Below are 21440 nucleotides of genomic sequence, written 5' to 3'. Positions count from 1 at the left end.
TTCCAATGTTTTAGTTGGTAAACAGTGATAAGCAGTTTATCTGTGTTTTACCCACAAATGACTTTTGCTCCTTCTCAGTTAATGCATTGAGTAAATAAGGATTTGCTTGGGGAGACATTCTCAAGGCTGACACAAATCCTAGCTTGCAAGAAAATGGATTGTTTTCCCCTTTCATCTCTCCTAAGAAGCAACAGGTTTGGTGGTGGTTTGGTATAGCACAGAGATGCAAAGTTTGCATGGAGAGTTTTCATCAGACCATCTGCATGGTCCAGATCATTTTGGCCTGATTGCCCTACACACTCATGGCTTCTTGCTGCCTTTTTGGGCCGCAGTAGGTGCCACCAGGCTGCCTTAGGAAGAGGAGTGGCTGCTCAGAAACTGGCTGCAGGGTACCAGGTCTTCCAGAGGCCTTCTGAGGAAAAAAATAGTTAAAATTGCTCAGGGGGAGCTCTGTGTACCGAAGTTTTCTTCACGTGTCTACATCCAATGCACTGCAGTTAGCTGACTACTTGGCAGTTGTTGGCACTGTGTCTTTTGCCTGAACCACTAGGAGGTAACAGACCTACCTGGGGTCTTGGATCACATCTGACCATCCCACGCGGACTCTCAGGCATCCCAAAGAGCTAAGTTTTGAAGGCCCGGGAGCACAACTTAGGTACAGAGCTGGGCCCTTGTTGCAGCCAGGCTCCACATTTCATTTTTTATCATCAAAATCACCATGCCCGGTGCTTTTCTTCAAGCTGGGTTGGCAGGGCCAGGCAACAACATGCATTTATTAACCTTCACGTTCAGAGAAGTTCTAGCTTCTGGCTGAAATCTGTTATATATTTGTGTTTCAGGGACACCCACACAGAGCGAACCCCAACCCCATACACCTGGCTGGTGGAGAAGCCACTGGGAAAGCACAGCACTGACTTCAAACAGTCCCACTGGACTGCTTCAAAGAAGTGACTGCAAGTGGGTGAAACGAGTGAGCAGAAGGATGGCAGAAATGGTAATCAAGGCTGCCCTTAGGCTCACGTGTTGGGCCATAAGTTATTTAGATAATCGTGACTCATCCGTAACAGTGTTCTGGCTGCCTGCTTGACTGTTGTGAGTCAGAAGGGCTTTGTAGGCACTACAAAGCCTGGGTGCAAGTCTCCAAACACGATCCTAATGAGCTTCAAAGTCCCTTTATTCAGCGAGGGCTGAACCAGGACCAATTCATTCTATGCATAAGTCAGAAAAGAAATTTGCAATTACCAAAATGTTTATTTTCTTGGTATGGATGGTTTTCTTGGCTTCCCAAAACGTGGCTGATGAATTGCATAGATGATCACTCCATAGATGGTCACTCCATGAAGGGTCACATGAAAACTACATGTAACTGTTTATCTTTACTGGTCAGAATACCAGAAACTATAGCAGACACCGAGAATAAGCTATAAAACCAAACTTGTTCTTTTCTCTGTATTTAGGGTATTCATAGAGTACCATTGATAACATTGTATTTAGGAACCACTAATGAACTTTGTCTCTGGAAACTTATCTAACTTTTTTTTTGGTTTCACTTTAGTCTGTTTGCTCCTATAGCTGTTCCTGACAGTTTCATTTTGCCTTGTTCAGTGCTGAGAAGTAGAATCATGGAGTCATACAATCATACGGTTGGAAAAGACCTCTAAGATCACCCAGTCCATCCATCAGCCCACCCCCACGTCCCTCAGTGCCACATCCACACGGCTCTTGAACACCTCCAGGGACGGTGACTGCACCACCTCCCTGGGCAGCCTGCGCCACTGCAGCACTGCTCTTCCTGAGAACAGTTTTTTTCCTAATATCCATCCTGAAAATTGTCCCCCCATCTCCTCCTCCAGATCCACCAGAATTTGTACAAAAAAGCAGTTTCCACAATTAAATTCACCTGCAGAATTGGGTTTTTGGAAAGCCAGTAGGAATGCCCCAGCTGGGCTCCCATCCTGCTTTCACACCCAGATGTGAAACTAATTTCTCTCCTTTGCCGATTATTACACAGGTGCCTGCCTGCCACGCTTTTCCTCTCAGGTGACTGTGCACTCTATTTCCACTATACAGGAGACACCCAAGGCATGCCTGCTCATGAATGGCAGCTGCATGGGAAGTCAGGAAAGCAAAGCCGACAGCACGTGGATTCTTCCCAACTTGCCCAGTAAGTGCACATGGACAGCTGCAACGCCTGCCAGCAAGTCTCCACACTCCTGTATACCCTTGTAAGTAATTCTTCCATGCTTGTTATTTCAGAGTGCAGGAAGGTCAGTGTCTTCTTAAGAGTTACACCAGAATGGTAGTGATCGGAAGTCTGTAGCTAAACAATATGTTACCCTGATTATGTGTTTTCTTTTCTCCTGAAGGCAAAACTCATCTAGTACACAGTCATAGAATCATTAAGGTTGGAAAAGACCGCTAGGATCATCTAGCCCAACCGTCAGCCCACTGACCACATCCCTCAGTGCCACATCTAGAATTTCTCAGTCCCTTTAGACTTGCAGAAAGATTTGGTGGCTCAAAATTCACCTCAGTGTTTTCCAGTGCACATTTGAAAATATCTGCTAGTTTGGGCATCTCACTTGGAAGAATTAAGATGAACATATTCCAGAGGTAGATTTCAATTAGGGACTTGCACACTTCTGCAGAATGTGAGGTCTGATGTTGCGCAGCAGAAGTTAAGGTACTCCCAATTGCTAAGCATGTGTAGATGGTGTACCCAGTTGTATTATACTGCTGTCATACTCATCCCTTTTTACACCACAGTCAGTGACTGCCATGCATTCATCAGCTGAAGGATACCATTCAGCTACCCTTGTTCATTCAGACAGTCTGATCAGCCTGTAAGACTGTCTGTATATTAGCAAAGTCTCTACCGATAGCTACAGTCCTTCATAAAAATAGATTACGATGGCTTGGGCTTTTAAACGAGAAGGAAATGGCACATTCAGAGGTTACCCATTCTTTGTAAGTGACCCAAGAGCTCAGTGCAAGGTGAGGTGACTGCTCTGAACCTGTTTGCATCCACTGAGCAGCAGATTTCCTCCCCGGGTGAGGCAAGCCTGCCAAAGTGACTAGACGAGAAGTGTTTTAATGGCCCTGCAAACTAAACTCAGACAGGCTATTAAAGATAAGGCCGTCCTATAAATGTCAGGGAAACTGAAGACACATCTTTGCTGTGCCCGAGCGCTAATTCAGGTCCAGCATGTGAGGAACCAGAGCCTGTGAGAGGTAAAACACTGTCAACCTGGAGCCCACCTGGGGCCCACACGGTATCATTGATTCAGGGAATGAAACACAGCCCACTGCATAGCACTGATGAAAATGCAAACATACCACACAGCACTGGGATGTATCACAACACTTTACTTTGCAGAAGCATGTGGAATGAGCTGATTGTTTTCCCTTTTCTGCATGGACTGTAGATGGTGGCCGACAGGAAAAAAGGACTTTCTGAGATGACGCCTAGCTGAGTTTGGGGGCAGAAAGGGACAGTATCAGGGAAAGAAGGCAAAGTGTTATTTTAGTTAAGGATATTAATTACAGTTTCCCTGAGGTATACAGAGATAGATAGGCTAGTTCTGATAGTCTTTAATCCAGTTCTGATCTGCTATAACCTGGACTGCTTTTCCTCTGGACCTCTTATTGAATAGCATGTCACGAGTAAAAGCAGAAATCCTAGAGAAAAAGCATCCTTGATCACTGCTATCCTGAGCCTGTAATAACTGCTACAAGACAAGAACATCTCCACCACATCCTTTAGGAGCACCAAAGACATTTCTACAGGTCTTGATATCCACAGACCCGCTTCCTTTGGGCATATGCACAGGGCTCACATAGCTGACAAAGGAAGCTGACTGTGCTAGCATTATTATTGTAGAAAAACATGGTAGTGATTAGAAAAGTCATGTGATAGGAACTGATAAACATTTGGTGCCTTGCTCCAGAGTGAGAGAGAAGCTGTTCTTTTGGGGGAGTGCTCACTGTGGTTGCCTTGCTGGAGTGCACGTAGCATGGAAGCATCTCATTTACCACAGTCACTGAGTACAGTAGATAAACAGCCTTTCTTTCTACTCTCGAACTGGCTTCCCATAGTCTAGATGTGTAGCGTAGCTCTCAGGTCACTCCCTTGCAAGGCAGGCTCTAGCTAAAGGCCACCTGAGGGAGCTGGAGTCTCCTCATGCTGTGTCTCAGCTTCACTGAATGAGGCAAGCATTTCAGAGGCCCTATGGCAGATGGAAAATGGCTCAGCTGTAGGCAAAACTCATTTGTTGAGTTACTGCCTCGCATTCACCAGCACACAGTAGATGCTAACACTTTCCATGGAGTGAGAGTTAACAGCATGTGTGTAATACACCGTAATTCCTGAACTTGAGATGTAAGGAGTGGGGCTCCTTTTGGCAGTAAATGCCTCCAATGTACTCTTCCAAGAAGTGCATTTGTCCTGCTTGCAAAACTTGTAGGGAGGTGTGTGACTTTAAGTAAACCAGCGTGTCATCCTTGTACCATATGGACTTTCTGTCAGCAGACAGCCATCCTGCCTGCATGGCTGCAATAACACACAAGGATAACTTGGGTTCAAGGTTCAAAGGATGATAGTAGGCAAGAACTGTGCTGAACAGTGAGGGGGTAGGGGTTTGTCACCCCACTCAGAGAGACATGTTGACTATCAGCCAGGGGCAATACGTTTGTGGCCCCAATAAACACAGCCCTCGTCAATCTTTTTCTTCCTTCTTTTAAAAAGTTCAAGGACAGCAGTTCCCTGTTTGCGTGGCAGGATGCATTCAGCTATGTGTTGGACAAACAAATCTTCTTCATCTTAGTTGCAATCACTGTGACGTGTTTCTTGGCTTCTGCTAAGAGGCTGACGGAGCCTAGCAAAACCACAAGGCTGAATTAAACTGAATTAAATTGACCCAAAAGCTCGGTTTAATTATTTGCAAAAAAAAAACCTCCAGAGTCTTCATGAATTCACTCAACCCACAGGAGTGTGAGAAAGCTCTGAGTTGCATAATAAGGCTGCTCTGAAAAAAAAGTGCACTGCTAATTCATCACAGGTGAAGCTGGGATGTATCGATTTGGTTGTAGTTTCTATGGGAGCACAGCTGTGTGAGAGCCCACTGATGCAGGGCTCTGTAGGCTGGAGGAGAAGCATCCTGACTGATATTTCTTTACTCTGGGCACATAGTGGCAAACACAGATGGTAACTCTTGCCCTTGGTTGAAAATGTTGCCGGGTTCGTGCATAAAATCCAGACAGAATTCATCACGAGTATCACTTTAAGGACACAAGACTCCAAAGCAAGTGGTGGTCATTTATACCCTGAAATATGGCAATCAGTTGATGCTGGTGTGTACATCCTGCTGAGAGTGGCCTCTCTTGTCAGTCTGAGACTGAAGTGCCTTGGAGCAGCTGGACCTTTCTGGTGGCTTGGAGCGATCCTTGCAAGTACAGGAGCAAGGCAAGAAAAAGGTTGCTTGGAGATGGCTGAAAATCTAAACAGCAGGGGTTGAATTGGATAGGATGGAGGAAAGAGGAAGAGGTCTGTATTGTGCATGGCTTTCTGTGGACTCTGTATAATCTTGGGGTTTGTTTGCTCTCCTAACTTCACGTAGTTATAGATCTGTCCTTATAGAACAAGTCATTTCAGAAAATAGACTACATTTTTTTGTGTGTAAAGGAATAATTAACTCGAGGTAAGAGTGGCGAAAGACAACAATTAACTCTTCTTGTCATGACTTGATGATGGATTCATCTTCTCTTGGTGCTGGGCTGTCTCTTATTGGTCTTCCTGGAACCTTATTCAGGTTTTATCTTGGTTCATATTGTGTAATGGTTGCTCTGATTTGACTTTTTTTTTCCTCCCCTCTGTTAATACAGATCAGAAGAAACAAAGATTTTACCCAACATCTTGAAGAAAATTGGCAGCACCCCCATGGTCCGAGTCAACAAGATTGGGAAGACCTATGGGCTCAAGTGTGAGCTCTGTGAGTTTCCCCTTTGCACCAGGTTTTTCCGGGCCACGAGGTGAGGTTGAGGGGCAGCGTTAGAGGGGGCTTCAGAAGAGACTCTATGGAGAGCAAGAACAAATGGGAGGGCCACATGTGGCACATGTTGGGTATTCCTGGTTATTAGTTTATGGGGCAGTCATTGTCCTCCTGCACCACCCCTGCAGGCTGAGCTGGAGCTGCACAGTGTGGGGTCTCTGCCTCTGGGAATTTCACTCTCTGTTTTGCTTGGGGACTTTCTCAAAGTGCAGCTGGAAGCAGAACAGTGGGGCCTTCCTCCTTCTTTGGGAAGATTTGGTGCAGACTGCACCAGGCAAACTGCAGTGAGGCAAAGCCCCGTTGGCTGGGATGCTGTCTCCCTCCCATGGTGCAGCAAAGGAATCGCTGAATCATTAAGGTTGGAAAAGACCACTAGGGTCATCTAGTCCAGCTGGCAGCCCATCAGCACCATGCCCTCTGACTGTGTCCGTAAGTGCCACATCCATATGTTTCTTGGATACAAAAAAGGGAACAGGACACCCAGCAACTGTATGTTCCTGAGCTGCAGGTCAACGCAGGGCCTCCTACCCAGCCAATAAACAAAGGCTTGCAGCCTGGAGCACTAAGGAAGCAGTTAAGGTCAGATGCAATTACCTTGTAATCTCTGTGTTATTGAGGATATCTGTGATAGCGGTGAGGGCTTTGGGAGCCGGGGGCTGTGGTGCAGCGTGATGATCCTGGTCTGTCCCTGAGGGAACATCACCTTTGATTTTCAGTGGCAAAATGCGAGTACTTCAACGCAGGAGGCAGCGTGAAGGACCGCATCAGCCTGAGGATGGTGGAAGATGCAGAGAGAGCAGGGATTATAAAACCAGGAGACACGCTGATCGAGCCCACTTCAGGGAACACAGGTAGCACGGCTAGCTTGTGGCACTTTCTCTGTCCTTACCTCAGTTCCCCTCCCTCCCTCTCTCCTGGCAGACTCACTTCTGAAATTCCTGAGCGCCTCTGGATCTCTGTGCAGGCATGGAGGCAATGCAGATAGCCTGAGGAGCTGGAGAACCTGGGGCAACCCCATGCTTGAATATTCAGAGGTTCCCAAAGAGGGTTTCCCTGATGGGCTGGAAGACAAATCTTTTTTGTTTTTTTACTCCTTGTCACCGTCATGCCACTCAGGCACCAGATTATGGTGGGAGACAGCAGAAGAGTCCCCCCACCCTGCCCATTCTGCACTGGACCATCTGTGAATGTTTCCACATCCCCATGCACAGCTCCCCTGCTGCTCATGGGGCAGTGCCATATCCCTGCAGCTGCTGCTGTGCCCTCCCATTGGGGACACACTGCTCCTGCTGTCCCATCTGGCTGGGGAGCAGCTGGCTCCATCCATCACCACTATGACACTGGCATGCAGATCCCCTTGGCCTGCTGGCCATAGGGTGAGATATACAGCTTCACCTCTCCCCCCAAGTCCCCCCCAGAGCATGACTGAGAGTATTTGAGGGTGAGGTATTCCTGAAAACAAATTGCCTCTCTCCTGTGCATTGGAAGGAAAAAGGAGACCAGGCTTTGTATCAGGAGGAAAGTATTCTCCAGCCTTACCAAGCAGTTTGTGCCACACCAGCGTTATCACAGCTCATCTCCCATGTCACAACATCCTCATGGTGCTCCAAGTGCATCCTAGAGGGCTCACAGAAGATGCTCTCACATGCAGCTTGGCAGTGAAAACGTCTGGCTTGTGTTCACCAGTGGGAGAGAGGCATGTTGGAAGGAGAAGAGAATGTGTGCCAGTTGGCTTTGCCAAATGCTGTTGTTGAATGATCCGCTTTTCCTCCCCACCACCTAGGAATCGGACTGGCTCTGGTAGCTGCAGTGAAAGGCTACCGCTGCATCATTGTCTTGCCGGAGAAAATGAGCATGGAGAAGGTCAGAGCTCTGTACGGTATTACCCACAGTCTGAAAACGTCTCTGTCTCTCTCTGCCTCTCCCTGTCAAAAGATAGACTGTCCTCTCCTTTAAAGGGCAATGAGCTTCACTGCAGATACTGGCATATATCTGTAGCTGTTCAGAAGATTTCCTCTTGACAAAAAAAGCATGCTGCAGTGATCTAACTAATTCTGTAGTGTTGGTGATGCAGCTTGGGTCATGTGTTAGCTGAACACGGCGTTTTGTCTGTAGAGATGTGGAGCAATCCATGCTCTATGAGGGTGAGGGCTGGAGGAAGCAAAGGAAAAGGCATGTTGGGTGCTGGGGCTGCTGACCCTGATTCATTTCTCTGTCTTTCTTGTATTGGGGGCTCCAGATCTGGACACAGTACTCCAGATGGGGCCTCACAAGGGCAGAGTAGAGAGGGACAATCACCTCCCTGTCCTTGCTGACCACGCCTTTTATGATGGAGCCCAGGATACCATTTGCTTTCCAAGCTGCAAGAGCACACTGCTGGCTCATGTTAAGTTTTTCATCCACCAGGACCACCCAGGTCTTTCTCTGCAGGGCTGCTCTCAAGGGCTGCTCCTTCCAGTCCCTATGTATGCCCGGGATTCCTCCAGCCCAAGTGCAAAAGCTTGCACTTTGCTGTGTTGAACCTCATTAAGTTCACCTGGGCCCACCTTTCAAGTCTGTTGAGGTCCCTCTGAACAGCATCCCTTCCTTCCACTGTGAACTCATGCCAATGAAGCCAGATCTGGACCCTGGCTTGTCTCTGAACTCAACCCTTCTCCAAAGCACCACCCTCGTTTTAACATATATCTCACATAAGCTCAGTCTGGATCAGATGCCACATCCAGCTGCCACGAGCTTCACCTCCAGGAGCAGTGGCACATGCCCACCTTTTTCCTTTGACCCCCTCTTCTGCCGACAGCTGCACCTCCCAGTGGATTAATATCCCAGGACTAATGGTAGTTGCTCTTTCTCCCAAGGGGACTTGGGGCAAAGACAGCTTTGAGCTCCAATTTGCATGCAGGGTCTCAGCCCACAGCACACAGGAAAGCTGCTTCCCAGGCACTGTTCCCTGCCTTGGTTCCTCTTCCCATGTGCCACAGAGTGGCACAATGTTACCTACCTCCTCTGTGTCCCCAGACTGTCCCCAAGTAGGACAAGGCATGAAGCCAAGCTCGATCCCATGTGTCAGCTGCAGGCAGAAGGCTCTTGGTGCCAGAAGAATGTCAAAGATAGCATAACCAAGAGCTGGACATTGTATCTCCAAATGTTAAATGTCTCCTGCATGCAAAGCTTCTCTGATATCTGACGCTGCCATGAATGCATGGGCTCAGATTACCAGCACTGCATGGGATCGGTTGCCTTAAATCTCCTTTCTTCCCTCCAAAAGGTTGATATTCTGAAGGCACTGGGTGTTGAAATTGTGAGGACCCCATGCACCCGTTTCGATGCTCCGGAGTCTAACATTCGTGTCGCCTGGAAGCTGAAAAATGAAATCCCAAACTCTCACATCCTGGATCAGGTAAACGCAGTCCTTTCATGGACTCACTCCCCAAACACAGCTCATAGAGTGTGCTCCAAGTCAGCCTGCATCTGGGGCCTTTGTTCAAACTGGCAACGAAGGCAGATTTCACCACTGTGGAATTACCATTTTATGGCGCATGAAACATAATCACTGTTCTGTAAAGCAGAGAGTAGCAGAAACAAAATCGGGGGCGCCTCCAAACCTGAAATGCTTCTGCCAGCACTGGGAGATGGGAGAGGCTGGGTTTTCTTGCCCACTTGAAAAGCTCCTCATGTTGCTTCAGGTTTACCTTTGACCTGAAAATCACTTTTCACACCAACCTAGCAGCCTCATTCCTGCCTCAGAAATAAGCACCGTGCTGCAAAGGGCAAACCCTGATGATTCATAGCAGCAGTTCCTGTAGCATTGGGTCTTGTACAGGGGGTACATTTCCTTCTGGTCAGACCCCACTGCAGGAAAGAATCCTGAAGAAAGAATTGAATAGGATATTTGAGAGGGAAGTTTGTTTGTTTTTTTTAATTTTCAGAACACTTTAGGAGTATTGTAGGGCTGTGTTTTCAGCTTCTTCTAGGCAACAGGAAAGGTTAATAACAGCCATCTGCAATGCTGAAGGACTTCTGCCTCCAACATCAAAGACATCAACAAAACCACGAAGCCTGGCAGTGCAGAGTGTGGCACTGTCATGGTGTCCTCACACCAGAGGCATCACATACCAGACAGTGAGTGTTCACAGGCTGCCAGTATTCAGGCTTCCAGTGTGGAGACGTTCAAAGTGTTCTGAGAAACCTGTCCCAAGGTGACAAACAGGAGGAATACCTGTGGCCTGGCAGCCATTGCCAGAGAGGGGAGAGGGGCAGCTGGATGTTTTGGACAAGGCTCATCAGGAGCTATTGCTAGTTCGGTATTTGACCTATGCTTTACCCCATAACTCATGCTGTTCTCTGTTGAAATAAACAGTACCGAAATCCAAGCAACCCTCTGGCTCATTACGACACCACCGCTGAGGAGATCCTGGAGCAGTGTGAAGGTACCATTTGTACCATTATTTCTACATGCTGAAGATGTGTGGAGGGTTACAGCCCTTTGTGAGAGGCCTATTTTACGTAGTTTATTGAGTGAAAGGTAAAGATGTAGCCAAGAGGGCTTTCGTAAGGGAAGATATCCTTGATAACACTGACACGTAGAGTGTAGCACCTTCACATGACCCACTCCAGATCCACCTAAGCCTGCAGGTCTTCCCCGTTACAGCCTCTGATTTCAAAAGCCTGAGGGAGGGGACATGACAGTGAACAGAACCTGGCTCCCCTGAAGCAGGAAGAGCCATCTCTTGGCTGATATAACACCTACGTGACCTGAGAGCACAGGATGGCTCAGGAGGCCTCACTGTGGGGAACACATCCATCAGGGCATGGAGGGTTGCATCAGATCCTGAAATCTCATTTGCAAATCAAATCAGACTGTAACTTAACAAACTAATGACATTTGATGTGACAGCCAGGGGAGGATGAAGGACTATCTATCTCAGTCCATGCCTGTACAGATAGAAGTGAAATTTATTGCCAGTACTGGGAGCAATGCAAAAGGTGAACAAGATTCAGGGGTTTTGTCTGGAGAGCAGTTATCAGAATAGCACAGTAGTTGGGTAGCAACAGAAACAAGAATCTCGGCTTTCCTTCTGCTACATTTATATTTGCTCCTGCTGGGAGCCAGTAGTGAACTGCGAGTCCTTTTGCCCCAGTGTAATTACATCACAGGGCTCTGAAGGCCTGGCACGGATTCTGCTCCTACAAGTCCTAAACCACTATAATTTCTCCAAAATCAGTGACGCTACACCTGACTGACACTGGTACCACCAACCTCCATGCGTCCTAATGCTATCTGACAAACTGTCCCTCCTTTTGATGTGTACCATTATTCATATACATGCTTTGCTTCAATGTGGTGCAGTCTGAAAGAGCTGGAGGGGCTGAGATTTTCCCTTCCCCTCAAACCAGTAGATGCCAAGTGTGAAGAAACCATGGAAACCAGTGGGAGATCTGAAGGTCATCCTCAGCCCCCCATGCTGAGGAAGGACCAGCTGTGCTCAGATCCAGCTAGCTCCTCCAAGCTCCTCACCATGCCTGTTAGCACGAGCCCTGCCTATCCTTGCCACATACAGGCTTGTAGTAGTTGATGGAGATGGGACCTGGACAAAAGAAATACAGTGCTGTGGCCAAGCTGAGTCCCTGTGAGCCTCTCTCTTCTCTGATTTGCAGGCAAGGTCCACATGGTGGTGATTGGGTCTGGCACAGGGGGCACCATCACTGGCATTGCAAGGAAGTTGAAGGAGAAGTGCCCAGAGTGCAAAGTAAGCTGGGAGACAGGATTCTCATTGGCTCCCCTGGGTTTTCCTGCCTATGTTTTTGATCAAAACTAACGCTATGATTCACGTGTGGCAGGGCTGAACTAGCACCTGTTGTCTCTGCCAGTTCACCTTTTCATGCTGAGCTTGGCTTTTGTTGGAAACAATTTGTTTTTACACTCAGCTTGAGCTAGATTCATTCAAATGCCTTGGAAGTCAAAGGGTCCACAGCCCCATTACTAATCCTGCCCTTTGTGGGACACGGTCAGGTGTCTCCTGAAGAAGATTCAGGCCAAGCTGACAGCATTACTGATGCTGATGCTCCTGAGTAACTGGCTGCTGGAAGGTACCACCCTGGCTGTGCCAGTGCTTCTCACCTGCCTTTACAAACGCCATGCCAAATGGCTGACACCACTCATAGATATTCATTCTGTGGAGCTTTGTGGCAAACTGGAGGCTTGGCAATTATTTCTCCCCTATTGTAGAAAGCATGTGAGCAAACTCTGATGGTGGTACAGGCCAAGCCACTGGTGGACCTCTTAGTCTGCTTGGAGCTGTTTGTGGAGCAGTGCTGTGATTCCTTCTGAAGCTGAGCACTGAAGGAAGTAGCCTCAGCTCAGATGGAAGGCTGTAAGCAATTAGAGAGATGCCGCTGTCAGCCAGCAGAACTGGATCCAGATGGGATGTTTGTCTGCAGCCACAGGCTTCCACAGATTGAGCTAACTGGCAGGCACAGCAGTGGTGTAAATGAAAGAGTTCTTACTTTGTCTCCTAAGGGCTGAACATTGGAAGTATCGGCCTCACCCAAAAGGGTGATGACAAACACCTGGAGAATGATAATATTTTAAGCCATCGCTGTCACTTCTGTAGCAACTGAACCCTCTCTATTTAAAAATATACATATATATATAAGAAAAAAGAAAAAAGTAGGAAACTGTAGTTTTCTTTATCCTGGAAAACCTCCACGCTGCCAGAGGATAGTAATATTAATGAATATGCTGGGAAGAAAAATGTCACGGGTAAAGGTGTGGGTATTCTTTTCTTTGAGATGGCATTTTTGAATTCTTTCTTTGGTTAAAAATATTTCCTTCCCTTGCAGATAATTGGTGTAGACCCTGAAGGCTCCATCGTCGCTCTGCCCAGTGAGTTGAACAGGTCAAACAACATAACCATAGAGGTGGAGGGCATCGGGCATGACTTTATCCCTACTGTCCTGGACAGATCAGTAAGTAGCTGTGTGATAAGAGGCCTCTGTCATATCTTTGTCTTTGCATCCAACCTACTTCCACCATTTTCTCTCCCTCATCCTGACTCTGGACCAGTCAGACAGTCCTCCATTCTCCAAGGAAAGGGTTCTGGCTAGAAAGTGTGCTCTTATAAATGCATTTGTGTTCATCAAGTGTGGAAAGCAGCTCAAAGCTACCGGGTGCTTCAGACATCAGCACCATGGCGGGTGTCAGAGGGTTGGGGCAGCCTGAAAAATCTCCTCCAGGAACTGACCATCTTGCTTTCTCTTCAGGTGGTCGATCAGTGGTATAAATGCAACGACAGAGACTCGTTCCTCATGTCTCGCAGGCTGATTAGAGAGGAAGGATTGTTGTGTGGTAAGCATCAATGACAGCAGCTGCTTCTCTTAACAAACTTTTTCAACCTCGTCTTTTAATCGCTTTGTGAACGAAGCAGCTCAGGGGTAGATGCTCTCTGCATTTTGTGTCTGCTAGGTTAATGAGGCTGTGTGGCTATTATGTAGATCTCTGTAGATGTCAGAGGCGTTGCAGTGGTCTGGGGTCTGGCTCATCGTCAACAATAATTATAGAAGCAGTAACTCTCTGCTTGCTGTAACGCCTTTGCACATGGATCTTCTGGCCTAATTTTGCTTGGTGTAGTGTTACATGGGCTGAAGAGAAGGATTACCAGGATTCAGGATAGGACAGGTGGACTAAAACTGTCCCTCTGCTAGCAACTGTGCGAGGCTATAATCTTTGTCTTTGAACTATTGCCATACTAGAGGTGCCAGCTTTGGGCCAGGAAAGTTTGAAAGTAAGCGTAAGATGTTCTTACTTAGTATTTCTCCTTGTGCCAACAAACTGGAAGTGATCCTTAGGGCTTCCCAAAGTGAATAGATGTCCTCAGGCAAACCCTGCCTGTACTCTACGGGCCTCTACATAGCATCAGCATTTTTCAGCCTTGCCTGTCCCTGAGCAGATAGCTATAGCTTTGCGCCCAGGACCAGACGATATAGAGGTCTGTAGGTACAGCTGGTAAAAGTCCTGAGTACTCACATCCCAGGAGCTTTGAGAGAGATCAGGCTATTTATGTCGATTTAACTTAGCAAACACAGTCACTATGTCTCGATGGAAACCAATTGCTGAACTCATCTATAAATTCTGAATAGCTTCATGTTCCCAGAACTGCATTTTTCAGAGACTTTCACCATTAGTTTGAAAAATGTGACCCAGTGCTAATTAACCTGCAGTAAACTACGTGCTGCCTCGAGTGTGTAATGGGCACACAGATAGTGGAATGACTTTGACTTCCAGTCCTCGAACTACCCATGGAGAAATTGCCTCTGTAAAGCAGTGACCTGCTTCCCCTACGTGCAGCAAACCACATGCACACACACACACACACACACACTGTTCAGGTCTTTCCATCACGTCGGCCTGGTATTCCAAGCATGAGTGTAATGTTTATGTTGTTGGGTTGTGTTTTTTTTTTCAATCTTTGCAATGCATTTAAAGCAATTCTTTGCTTGACAAATGCTTTCGCCAGAAGGTCTTGATTTGGCAGAGTGTTCTCCTCACCCAAAGAAAGGGTGTGATATGGGTGGCAGTGATATGAATTTCCCCATATTGAACCTTTTGGCCCTTGTCCTGCCGGCAGTGTCTCCACAGGAGGTAATTCATAAGGTTCATAGGGGAACTCTTCTTGCTGCCTCATATGCCCATTGCCACAAGGCATCCTAGGAGCATGTCCTGTCAGTCCCTACTCAGTCTCTTCCTACCCTCAAAGCCTGTGAGACTATCCCCCTCCCAGCGCTTGTCTCTCTCTTCTTGGTACCCATCAGGTGGCAGCTCAGGCAGTGCCATGTCCGTTGCTGTGCAGGCTGCCAAGGACCTGAAGGATGGCCAGCGCTGCGTCGTCGTCTTGCCCGACTCTGTCAGGAACTACATGTGAGTTTCCCACTCCCCTTCAAACAACTCATAGGGAAATAAATGACATGAAGACAACAGCACACTACAGCAATAAACAGCACAGGCCGGCTGTTGAGCCACTTGGATTTTATTTCCTCTTGTCACTGCCTTACTGCACGGAGCAGAAATCAGTCGACCTAAAGTTTTTGAACTTGCATGCCTCGAGTTAGGAACACAAATAGCTGGCATGCTTTGAGGAGTCACCAAACACCTGCAGCTCCCAGTGACCTTAAAAGGGGCTAAAAGCAGCCAGCTGCAAAAATCATGAGAACCCTGAGGCAGTGCTGCGGTCTAATGCATGGAGCAAAGCACGACTGCTTGTGGAAGGCTCACAGACCCATTCTTTGTTGGTGATTTCTAGGTCCAAGTTCCTGAATGATAAATGGATGATAAAAAACGGATTCCTAAATGATGTCCAGGAGCACAAGCCTTGGTAAGACAACTTTCACCAGTATGAACTGTGTTAGGAAATCAGGCTTCTGAGTCTGGGAATGATTATCTTCAAAGGAAAGTTTTATCTTCTGGTATTTAAAAAAATAAATAAATAAATAAAAAATAAATGCAATTAACTCCAGATCCCTCTCGGAAGGCTGTAAAGTCAGCTCCTCTATTCTCAGCGACGAGATATCCCTCTTCTCTAATTAGTCAGTTAAGGAGCCGTTTCTGTTCTGAAGATGCTGTTCTACTCCTATGTGACAGTCGTTGTCCAGTCCACTGAGGAGAATGATGGAGAGGGACCTGGTCAGCCTCTGCTTACGAGCTTAAAGCATGAGCTTTACAGGCAGGCAGACAGAATATCTCTGCACAGTTGGTCTTATCTCTACTGGCCTTGCCTCCCTGAGCACGTCCCACAGCCGCGCAGCATTGAGTAACATCTTGGTGCTGCCATTTGTCTTTCAACAGGTGGTGGAACATCAAGGTGCAGAAACTGAATCTCTCAGCCCCTCTCATTCTTCTCCCAGAAGTCAGCTGTCAAAAGGCAATTGAAATTCTCCGGGAGAAGGGATACGACCAGGCTCCTGTTGTTGCTGAATCAGGGTAACTATTTTTACTTGGTACAGAGATGGCCATTCCATCAGGAAAAACAGCCACCATGAAGCTAAAAAGAAAGTCCCATCTATTTATCCAATGATAGAACGCTTGTGCTGAATTCTGAGAAGCACATTTTTAAAACACCACCCGCCTCCTTGTGCAGAATAAGCATATGGGTCAAAATCTGGAGACGTTCTACCCCATCAATTCTACAGCCATTGCATGAGCTCAGTGTTTCCTGGAACAGAATAACTAGGAAGTTTAGCGCCTCTATTTTTGCTAACAATAACAGCAGGCACGATTCATCAAGGGAACTCTCTGTGATAGGTCATAATAGGGGGTTGCCACTGTAGGACCCCTGCCCACAAAAGGTCCTTACTCAAGTGAGGAGAAAGCTGGTGCATCTCACTCACAGCAGCAGGAATCTGACTTCATAAGATGTGTGCTTGACCTTAGGCCTGGCTTTCTGGAAAGCTCTGTTCCTTTGCAGACTTATTCTGGGGATGGTAACCCTCAGCAACACCCTGACCTCAGTGCTGGCTGGAAGCGCCCAGTTCTCAGACCCCGTTACAAAAGTAATCTACGACCAGTTCTCCAAGGTACTGCTAAAGTTGTGGCTGCTGTCTTCTGCTGTCTGGGGATGGGGAGGAGATGCATCTGAGGTGTGAGAGCAGCTGGGAGAGGAGGGCAGAGAAGGGAAGGTGGAGAGAAATGGGGAGGGTGACCATCCTGGAGATGAGAATAGGGAAGGCACCTGCAAAAAAGTTGCCAGCCCAGTGGAGTTCAGATGCGGGAGCTTCTACGTCAGGAGCAAAGCACTTGAATATCCTCACCCAGTCTCCCATTTGGCCAGAACCCACTGAGAGCAAAGCCCAGACACTCATAGGTCTGAGGCAGTGGGCCCCAGGTATATGGTTGGTGGTGGAGGTAGCTCACGCTGGCCCACAGAGGCTTTCAGGGAGACAGCACTGTATTTCAGCTGTGCCAAAGCCAGCCTTGCAGGTTTCCCACAGACACTCTCAAAAAGACAGTACTGGTGAGTAAGGAATGCTTGGATCGGGTCCGCTCTGCTCACTTGGCTACAGAGGTGGGAGGCAGGTTCCTCACCTCTGTTCTGTAAATGTGAATTGTAAAATGTCTTTTTCTGCCCTGTTTAGATCAGCCTGGAGGACAGCCTTGGGAAGCTTTCCTGCATCCTAGAGAATGACCACTTTGCTATTGTTGTGCACGAGCAAATGCAGTGTAGGTATCTGTAACAAGGGGAAGCACCCTCCAGGCTTTGCACAAACGTCTGAGAGGGGAAAGGGAAACCCCCAAACCAAACTTGAGAGGGTTCAATGCAGCTGCTTCACATGTGTAGCATCTGCACCTTTGCAGGAAGGAGTTGTAGCTCACAGATCTGCCAAGTGCTGAAATAGTCCAATCATTCATCCATTTCCTTTCCTGATGCTGCAGGGATGAGGGAAGCAAGGGGAAACCTTAGCCAGTGGAACCTGGGACCAGCATGTGACAGGCTGTGTTCCATAGGAGTATATCCCAGATCCTGCCCTTGGGATCCGTGTTGTTCCCACAGTGAAAAAATGATGCTGAAGCACACATCAGCTCCTCATCTCATCGTTTCTCATGGAAACCCAGCTTTGAGAACAGGAAGGTGTTCGCTTGGTCTCCCATGACAAGCAAGGCAGACTGTAGGTAGCGTCTCGGGTGTGGTGCTTTTGCTGTGCAGATGTAGCCCCAGGCTTTTAGTGCCTATTTAGTCTCTTGGCCTTGAATTCAGATCGCTGCTTGGCTAGTTGTGGGCAACAGAGGAAACAAAGGAAGTGAGGGGCAAAGGAGAGTTTGGGCTGGTTAGAAAAGTCTTAGGTGGAATTCAGGCATGTAAGTGCAAGGGAAAAAACTACACAGTCTGCATCCCACTGCTTAAAGACCTTTTCTGTATGCACAGAGCCTGTGCCATCTTCTCTGAACATCTCTGTTCCCACTTCCAGCCCAGGGGATGCAGCCAAGGGATATCCTCCTGCCTGTGTGCCCTGAGGGGCCTGAGCCAAAAAATCCCATTACGGGGCACTGGTGGCTGGGTGCTATCAGATAGCTGCCCTGGAGGGCCAGGGAAAGTTAAGAAAGCTGAAATGTTGGAGTGTGAGCACCAAACCTTCAGGCACCCTGTTATAAGCCATTCCTGGTCTTGGGGTGGGTATAGGGATGCTCTGCCAGTGAAGAAAAACCATTCCAATAAAGCATCCATAGCAGCAGCTATTGCCCTGACAGCAACAGATATGGTGGTAGGTGCAGTTCTGCAAATCTGGCCTGACACATCTTTCTGGTACAATTACATTGTAAGACTTGCAAAGGTATGAATTTGACCTTATCTTGAGGGAGGTTCTTTGTTTAAAATATAGCAACACATACACAAAAAAAAAGCAAAACCAAACCATAAGACCCATGTTTAGAATGTTTAGCGTGACACTAGAACTGAAGGCTGCAATTAAACTGACTTTATGGGATTACACACTGAACACGCAAGGTGTTCCTGTGGTGAGCGGTGTGCGCTATTGTGCTCTACTGACTGCCAGCAGCAGGCTGCTGCTGACCTGGGAGCCCCAAACCTGCTGTATACCAGCTGCCCAACCCATCTGCTTGCATCCCCGTGGCCTGCTGCAGATCCTCCTGCAGCTCTAAAGCCACCTGCAAACCCAGCCAAGCAAAAGCCTCTTTTTCAAGTCTGCCTTTGGTGCACAGTTTCAATTCTTTCACCACAAAACACATTTGGGCTGAGTTCCCTTTCTCAGCAGTTGTTGCTGCTTTAATGCCCTCACGGTTAGCCCCTTGTATCTCATTGCCACATCTTCACAGTTTGTGCTGCTTCCTCATGTTTGGACGCTGGCGGCTAATTTTATATCCCTTTAGGGAAACCTTTATCAGACAGTTGAAGTAATTGCTGCGATATTATTTTAGTAATGGTGGTGTAGGACATTATTAGAGGAGAATAGGAGGTGTCTCTAAAGAATCTCATTGCTGCTCCAAAGAGTCTTATTAGTTCGGCCTAAAAACTTTTGCAGTGATAGAAGCAGAACCACAATGGCGGCTGGCTGCAAACAATGGGGAAGTCATGGGTCCTGCTCTGGTACGGAGTGCACTATTTGCAGTTAAACCTCCTTGACGTGACCCAGTAACCTGACTTAATGCTGCCCTGGTCATTTCAGTTGAGATACGGCAGAGACAGCTGCAGTCCCAGTTAATGGTTTTCTCTTAATAAACAGCAGCCTCAGTCTGAATGGCTGTAGCTTTTAAAATTCTTCTTTCTCTTCTTTTCTTCCTCTTTTCTTTAAATTCTCCTCCACTAACCCGGTGTTTTCTGTGCTTCCAGTCAGTGGGAATGGCAGTTCCTTCATGAAACAGATGGTGTTTGGCGTGGTCACCGCGATGGACCTCCTCACCTTTGTCAGCAGAAATGACAAGAAGTAAGGAAGGAGCCCGGCCGTGCTGAGCCCCGTGCCTCCAGCAGGGTCAGCTGCTCCTCCTGAGCATGAAACACGTGGCTGAGGATATTTTGTGGTCTAATCCAGCTGATGGTTTCTCAAAATGACTATGTGAAAATTGTAATGTAATAACCGTGTGTCTGCTAGATGCCAGAGTGAGCATCACTAAAGAGAAGCGAAACAAAGAAATTACGTTTGATGGCCGTATATGGTTACATGGAGATACCGAGGGCTGGACAGGTAACGAGGGGTTAGGTTGGGATGAAGGTTGCTGTTGTTGTTGCCCAGATGTTTCACCATGCAGGCTTTAGTGCCTTCAGGAGAAGAAGGAGGCCTCACTGAGATTGGAGCCCATCTCCAACAAGAGCAGCTCAACTCCTCTCGGCTCCTCTTGAAGGCTGGGGACAAGCCATGTCACACTGCCCCCTCCTGAACCTCATCACATCTCACAGAGGCTGCAGTTCCCTGGGGACCCTGCTCCTCACCCTGGCTCCTCTTGGGATCCAGAGAGGGAGCATCTGACTCCCTCACTGGGGCGAGCAGGAGGGAGAGAGCCAGGAGGAGCAGGGTGTGGGTGGGATACGGACCCCCTGCAAAACACAAAGAGGGGAGTTTGGCAGGCACAAGCAGGGTGGGTGGGAAGTGACATCCAAGTGGGCAGAGGGATGGGAAGCAAGGGACAAGGTGCAGGGCAAGAGGGGAATGCAAGTCGCTGTGGGGCCGCAGGCCTGGGAGGGCTGGTGGGAGCAGTGCTGGCTGCACGTCCCCTGGGCTGGGACGGCCAGCCGCACCCCTCTGAGGAGCGGAGACTCATTCTCACGACATGATAACAGGGCCACGAGACAGGCCTATGTCCCAATTTCCTGTATTATTCAGCTCATGAATATTCAGCCCGAGAGCTCGTTTTCAAGGGAGCAAAGGGAAAAGGGGTCCTATTGCTGTCATAATATTGTGTTCCAGGAACTGATAACGAAGGTCAAAAGAGGCATTCGTCATGGCTCTGAAAATGTAAATGAAATCAAATGTGAAAGCCGTGCTGTGGGAACAAGCTGAGTTGCTGCTGCTGAAAGCTGCTTTGGGAGAGCTGCTCTCAAAACAAGCAGAGAGCCTTGCAGTTTATCCCTGCATCTCGGGAGCTCCTCCCAGGGGACAACAACTGATTTTGGCTTGCTGCTAAGGGGCTGCTCCGTATTTTCAATTGAATCTAGTTTGTATGAGCTTCATTATTAAATTAAGGAATGCTGAAGTATTTATATATAGGAATAGTGTCTCCGCCACCTTTTGCTCCCTTCATTTACACAAACGTTATCACATCTTCTGCAAGTTTTTGCCTGAGCAATGACCATATTTGTCCAGTGGGAAAAAAAAATAAGTAAACACTAATCAGATGGACCTTATTGTGCTGTATTTACTTTAGCAGCTCTTTTGCAAGCCCAAAGACATCTGGTGAAAGGTGCCGCAATCAGGGGCAAAGGGAGACCCACAGGAGCCCATCAGGCAGCACTGCTGTGCTGTGTGGGTGACGGAGCCCTGGCACAGGCTGCCCAGAGACTGTGGGATCTCCTCCTTGGAGACCTTCAAACCCCAGTGGGATGTGGGGCTGGGCACCCTGCTGCGGGTGTCCCTGCTGGAGCCGGGGTTGGGCCAGGTGACCTCCAGAGTCCCCCCATCCCACCTCAGCCAGTTCATGCATGTGGCCTGTACTCACGTGATTAAGTCTGTATATGCTACATAACTCCACAAAGTGAGAACTGAAGGAATTCTCCTTTTTGGGAGGACCCCAGATTCCCCACTTTCTAAGCAAGGACCTTATGGGGACAGCTCATGTCCCAAAGACAGCTTTGTGAGGCTTAAGGTCAGTGTGAGACAACTCCTGGGGCTCCTTTGAGGTGTGAGCTGGCTTGCCCATAGCTGGAGGTCACTGCCTCAGTCCCAGAATGTAACCTA

General features: G+C 47.9%; 1 protein-coding gene across 1 annotated transcript; it reads left to right on the top strand.

Moving 5' to 3' along the window:
• Positions 1-982: 982 nt before the first annotated feature.
• On the top strand, positions 983-19479 carry LOC140256925 (cystathionine beta-synthase-like). The gene is made up of 16 exons (XM_072345832.1): positions 983-994; positions 2071-2225; positions 5881-5987; positions 6764-6898; positions 7831-7910; positions 9313-9444; positions 10405-10474; positions 11703-11794; positions 12888-13013; positions 13308-13392; positions 14856-14961; positions 15344-15415; positions 15886-16020; positions 16505-16613; positions 17172-17256; positions 19382-19479. Exons 1-16 carry the CDS (start codon positions 983-985, stop codon positions 19477-19479), a joined length of 1599 nt encoding a protein of 532 aa, XP_072201933.1.
• Positions 19480-21440: the final 1961 nt, after the last annotated feature.

Source organism: Excalfactoria chinensis, chromosome 1, assembly GCF_039878825.1.
Source record: "Excalfactoria chinensis isolate bCotChi1 chromosome 1, bCotChi1.hap2, whole genome shotgun sequence".
In the NCBI taxonomy this organism is placed as follows: domain Eukaryota; kingdom Metazoa; phylum Chordata; class Aves; order Galliformes; family Phasianidae; genus Excalfactoria; species Excalfactoria chinensis.
Note: the sequence above shows the minus strand (reverse complement) of the source record. Positions and strands in the feature narration are given on the sequence as shown.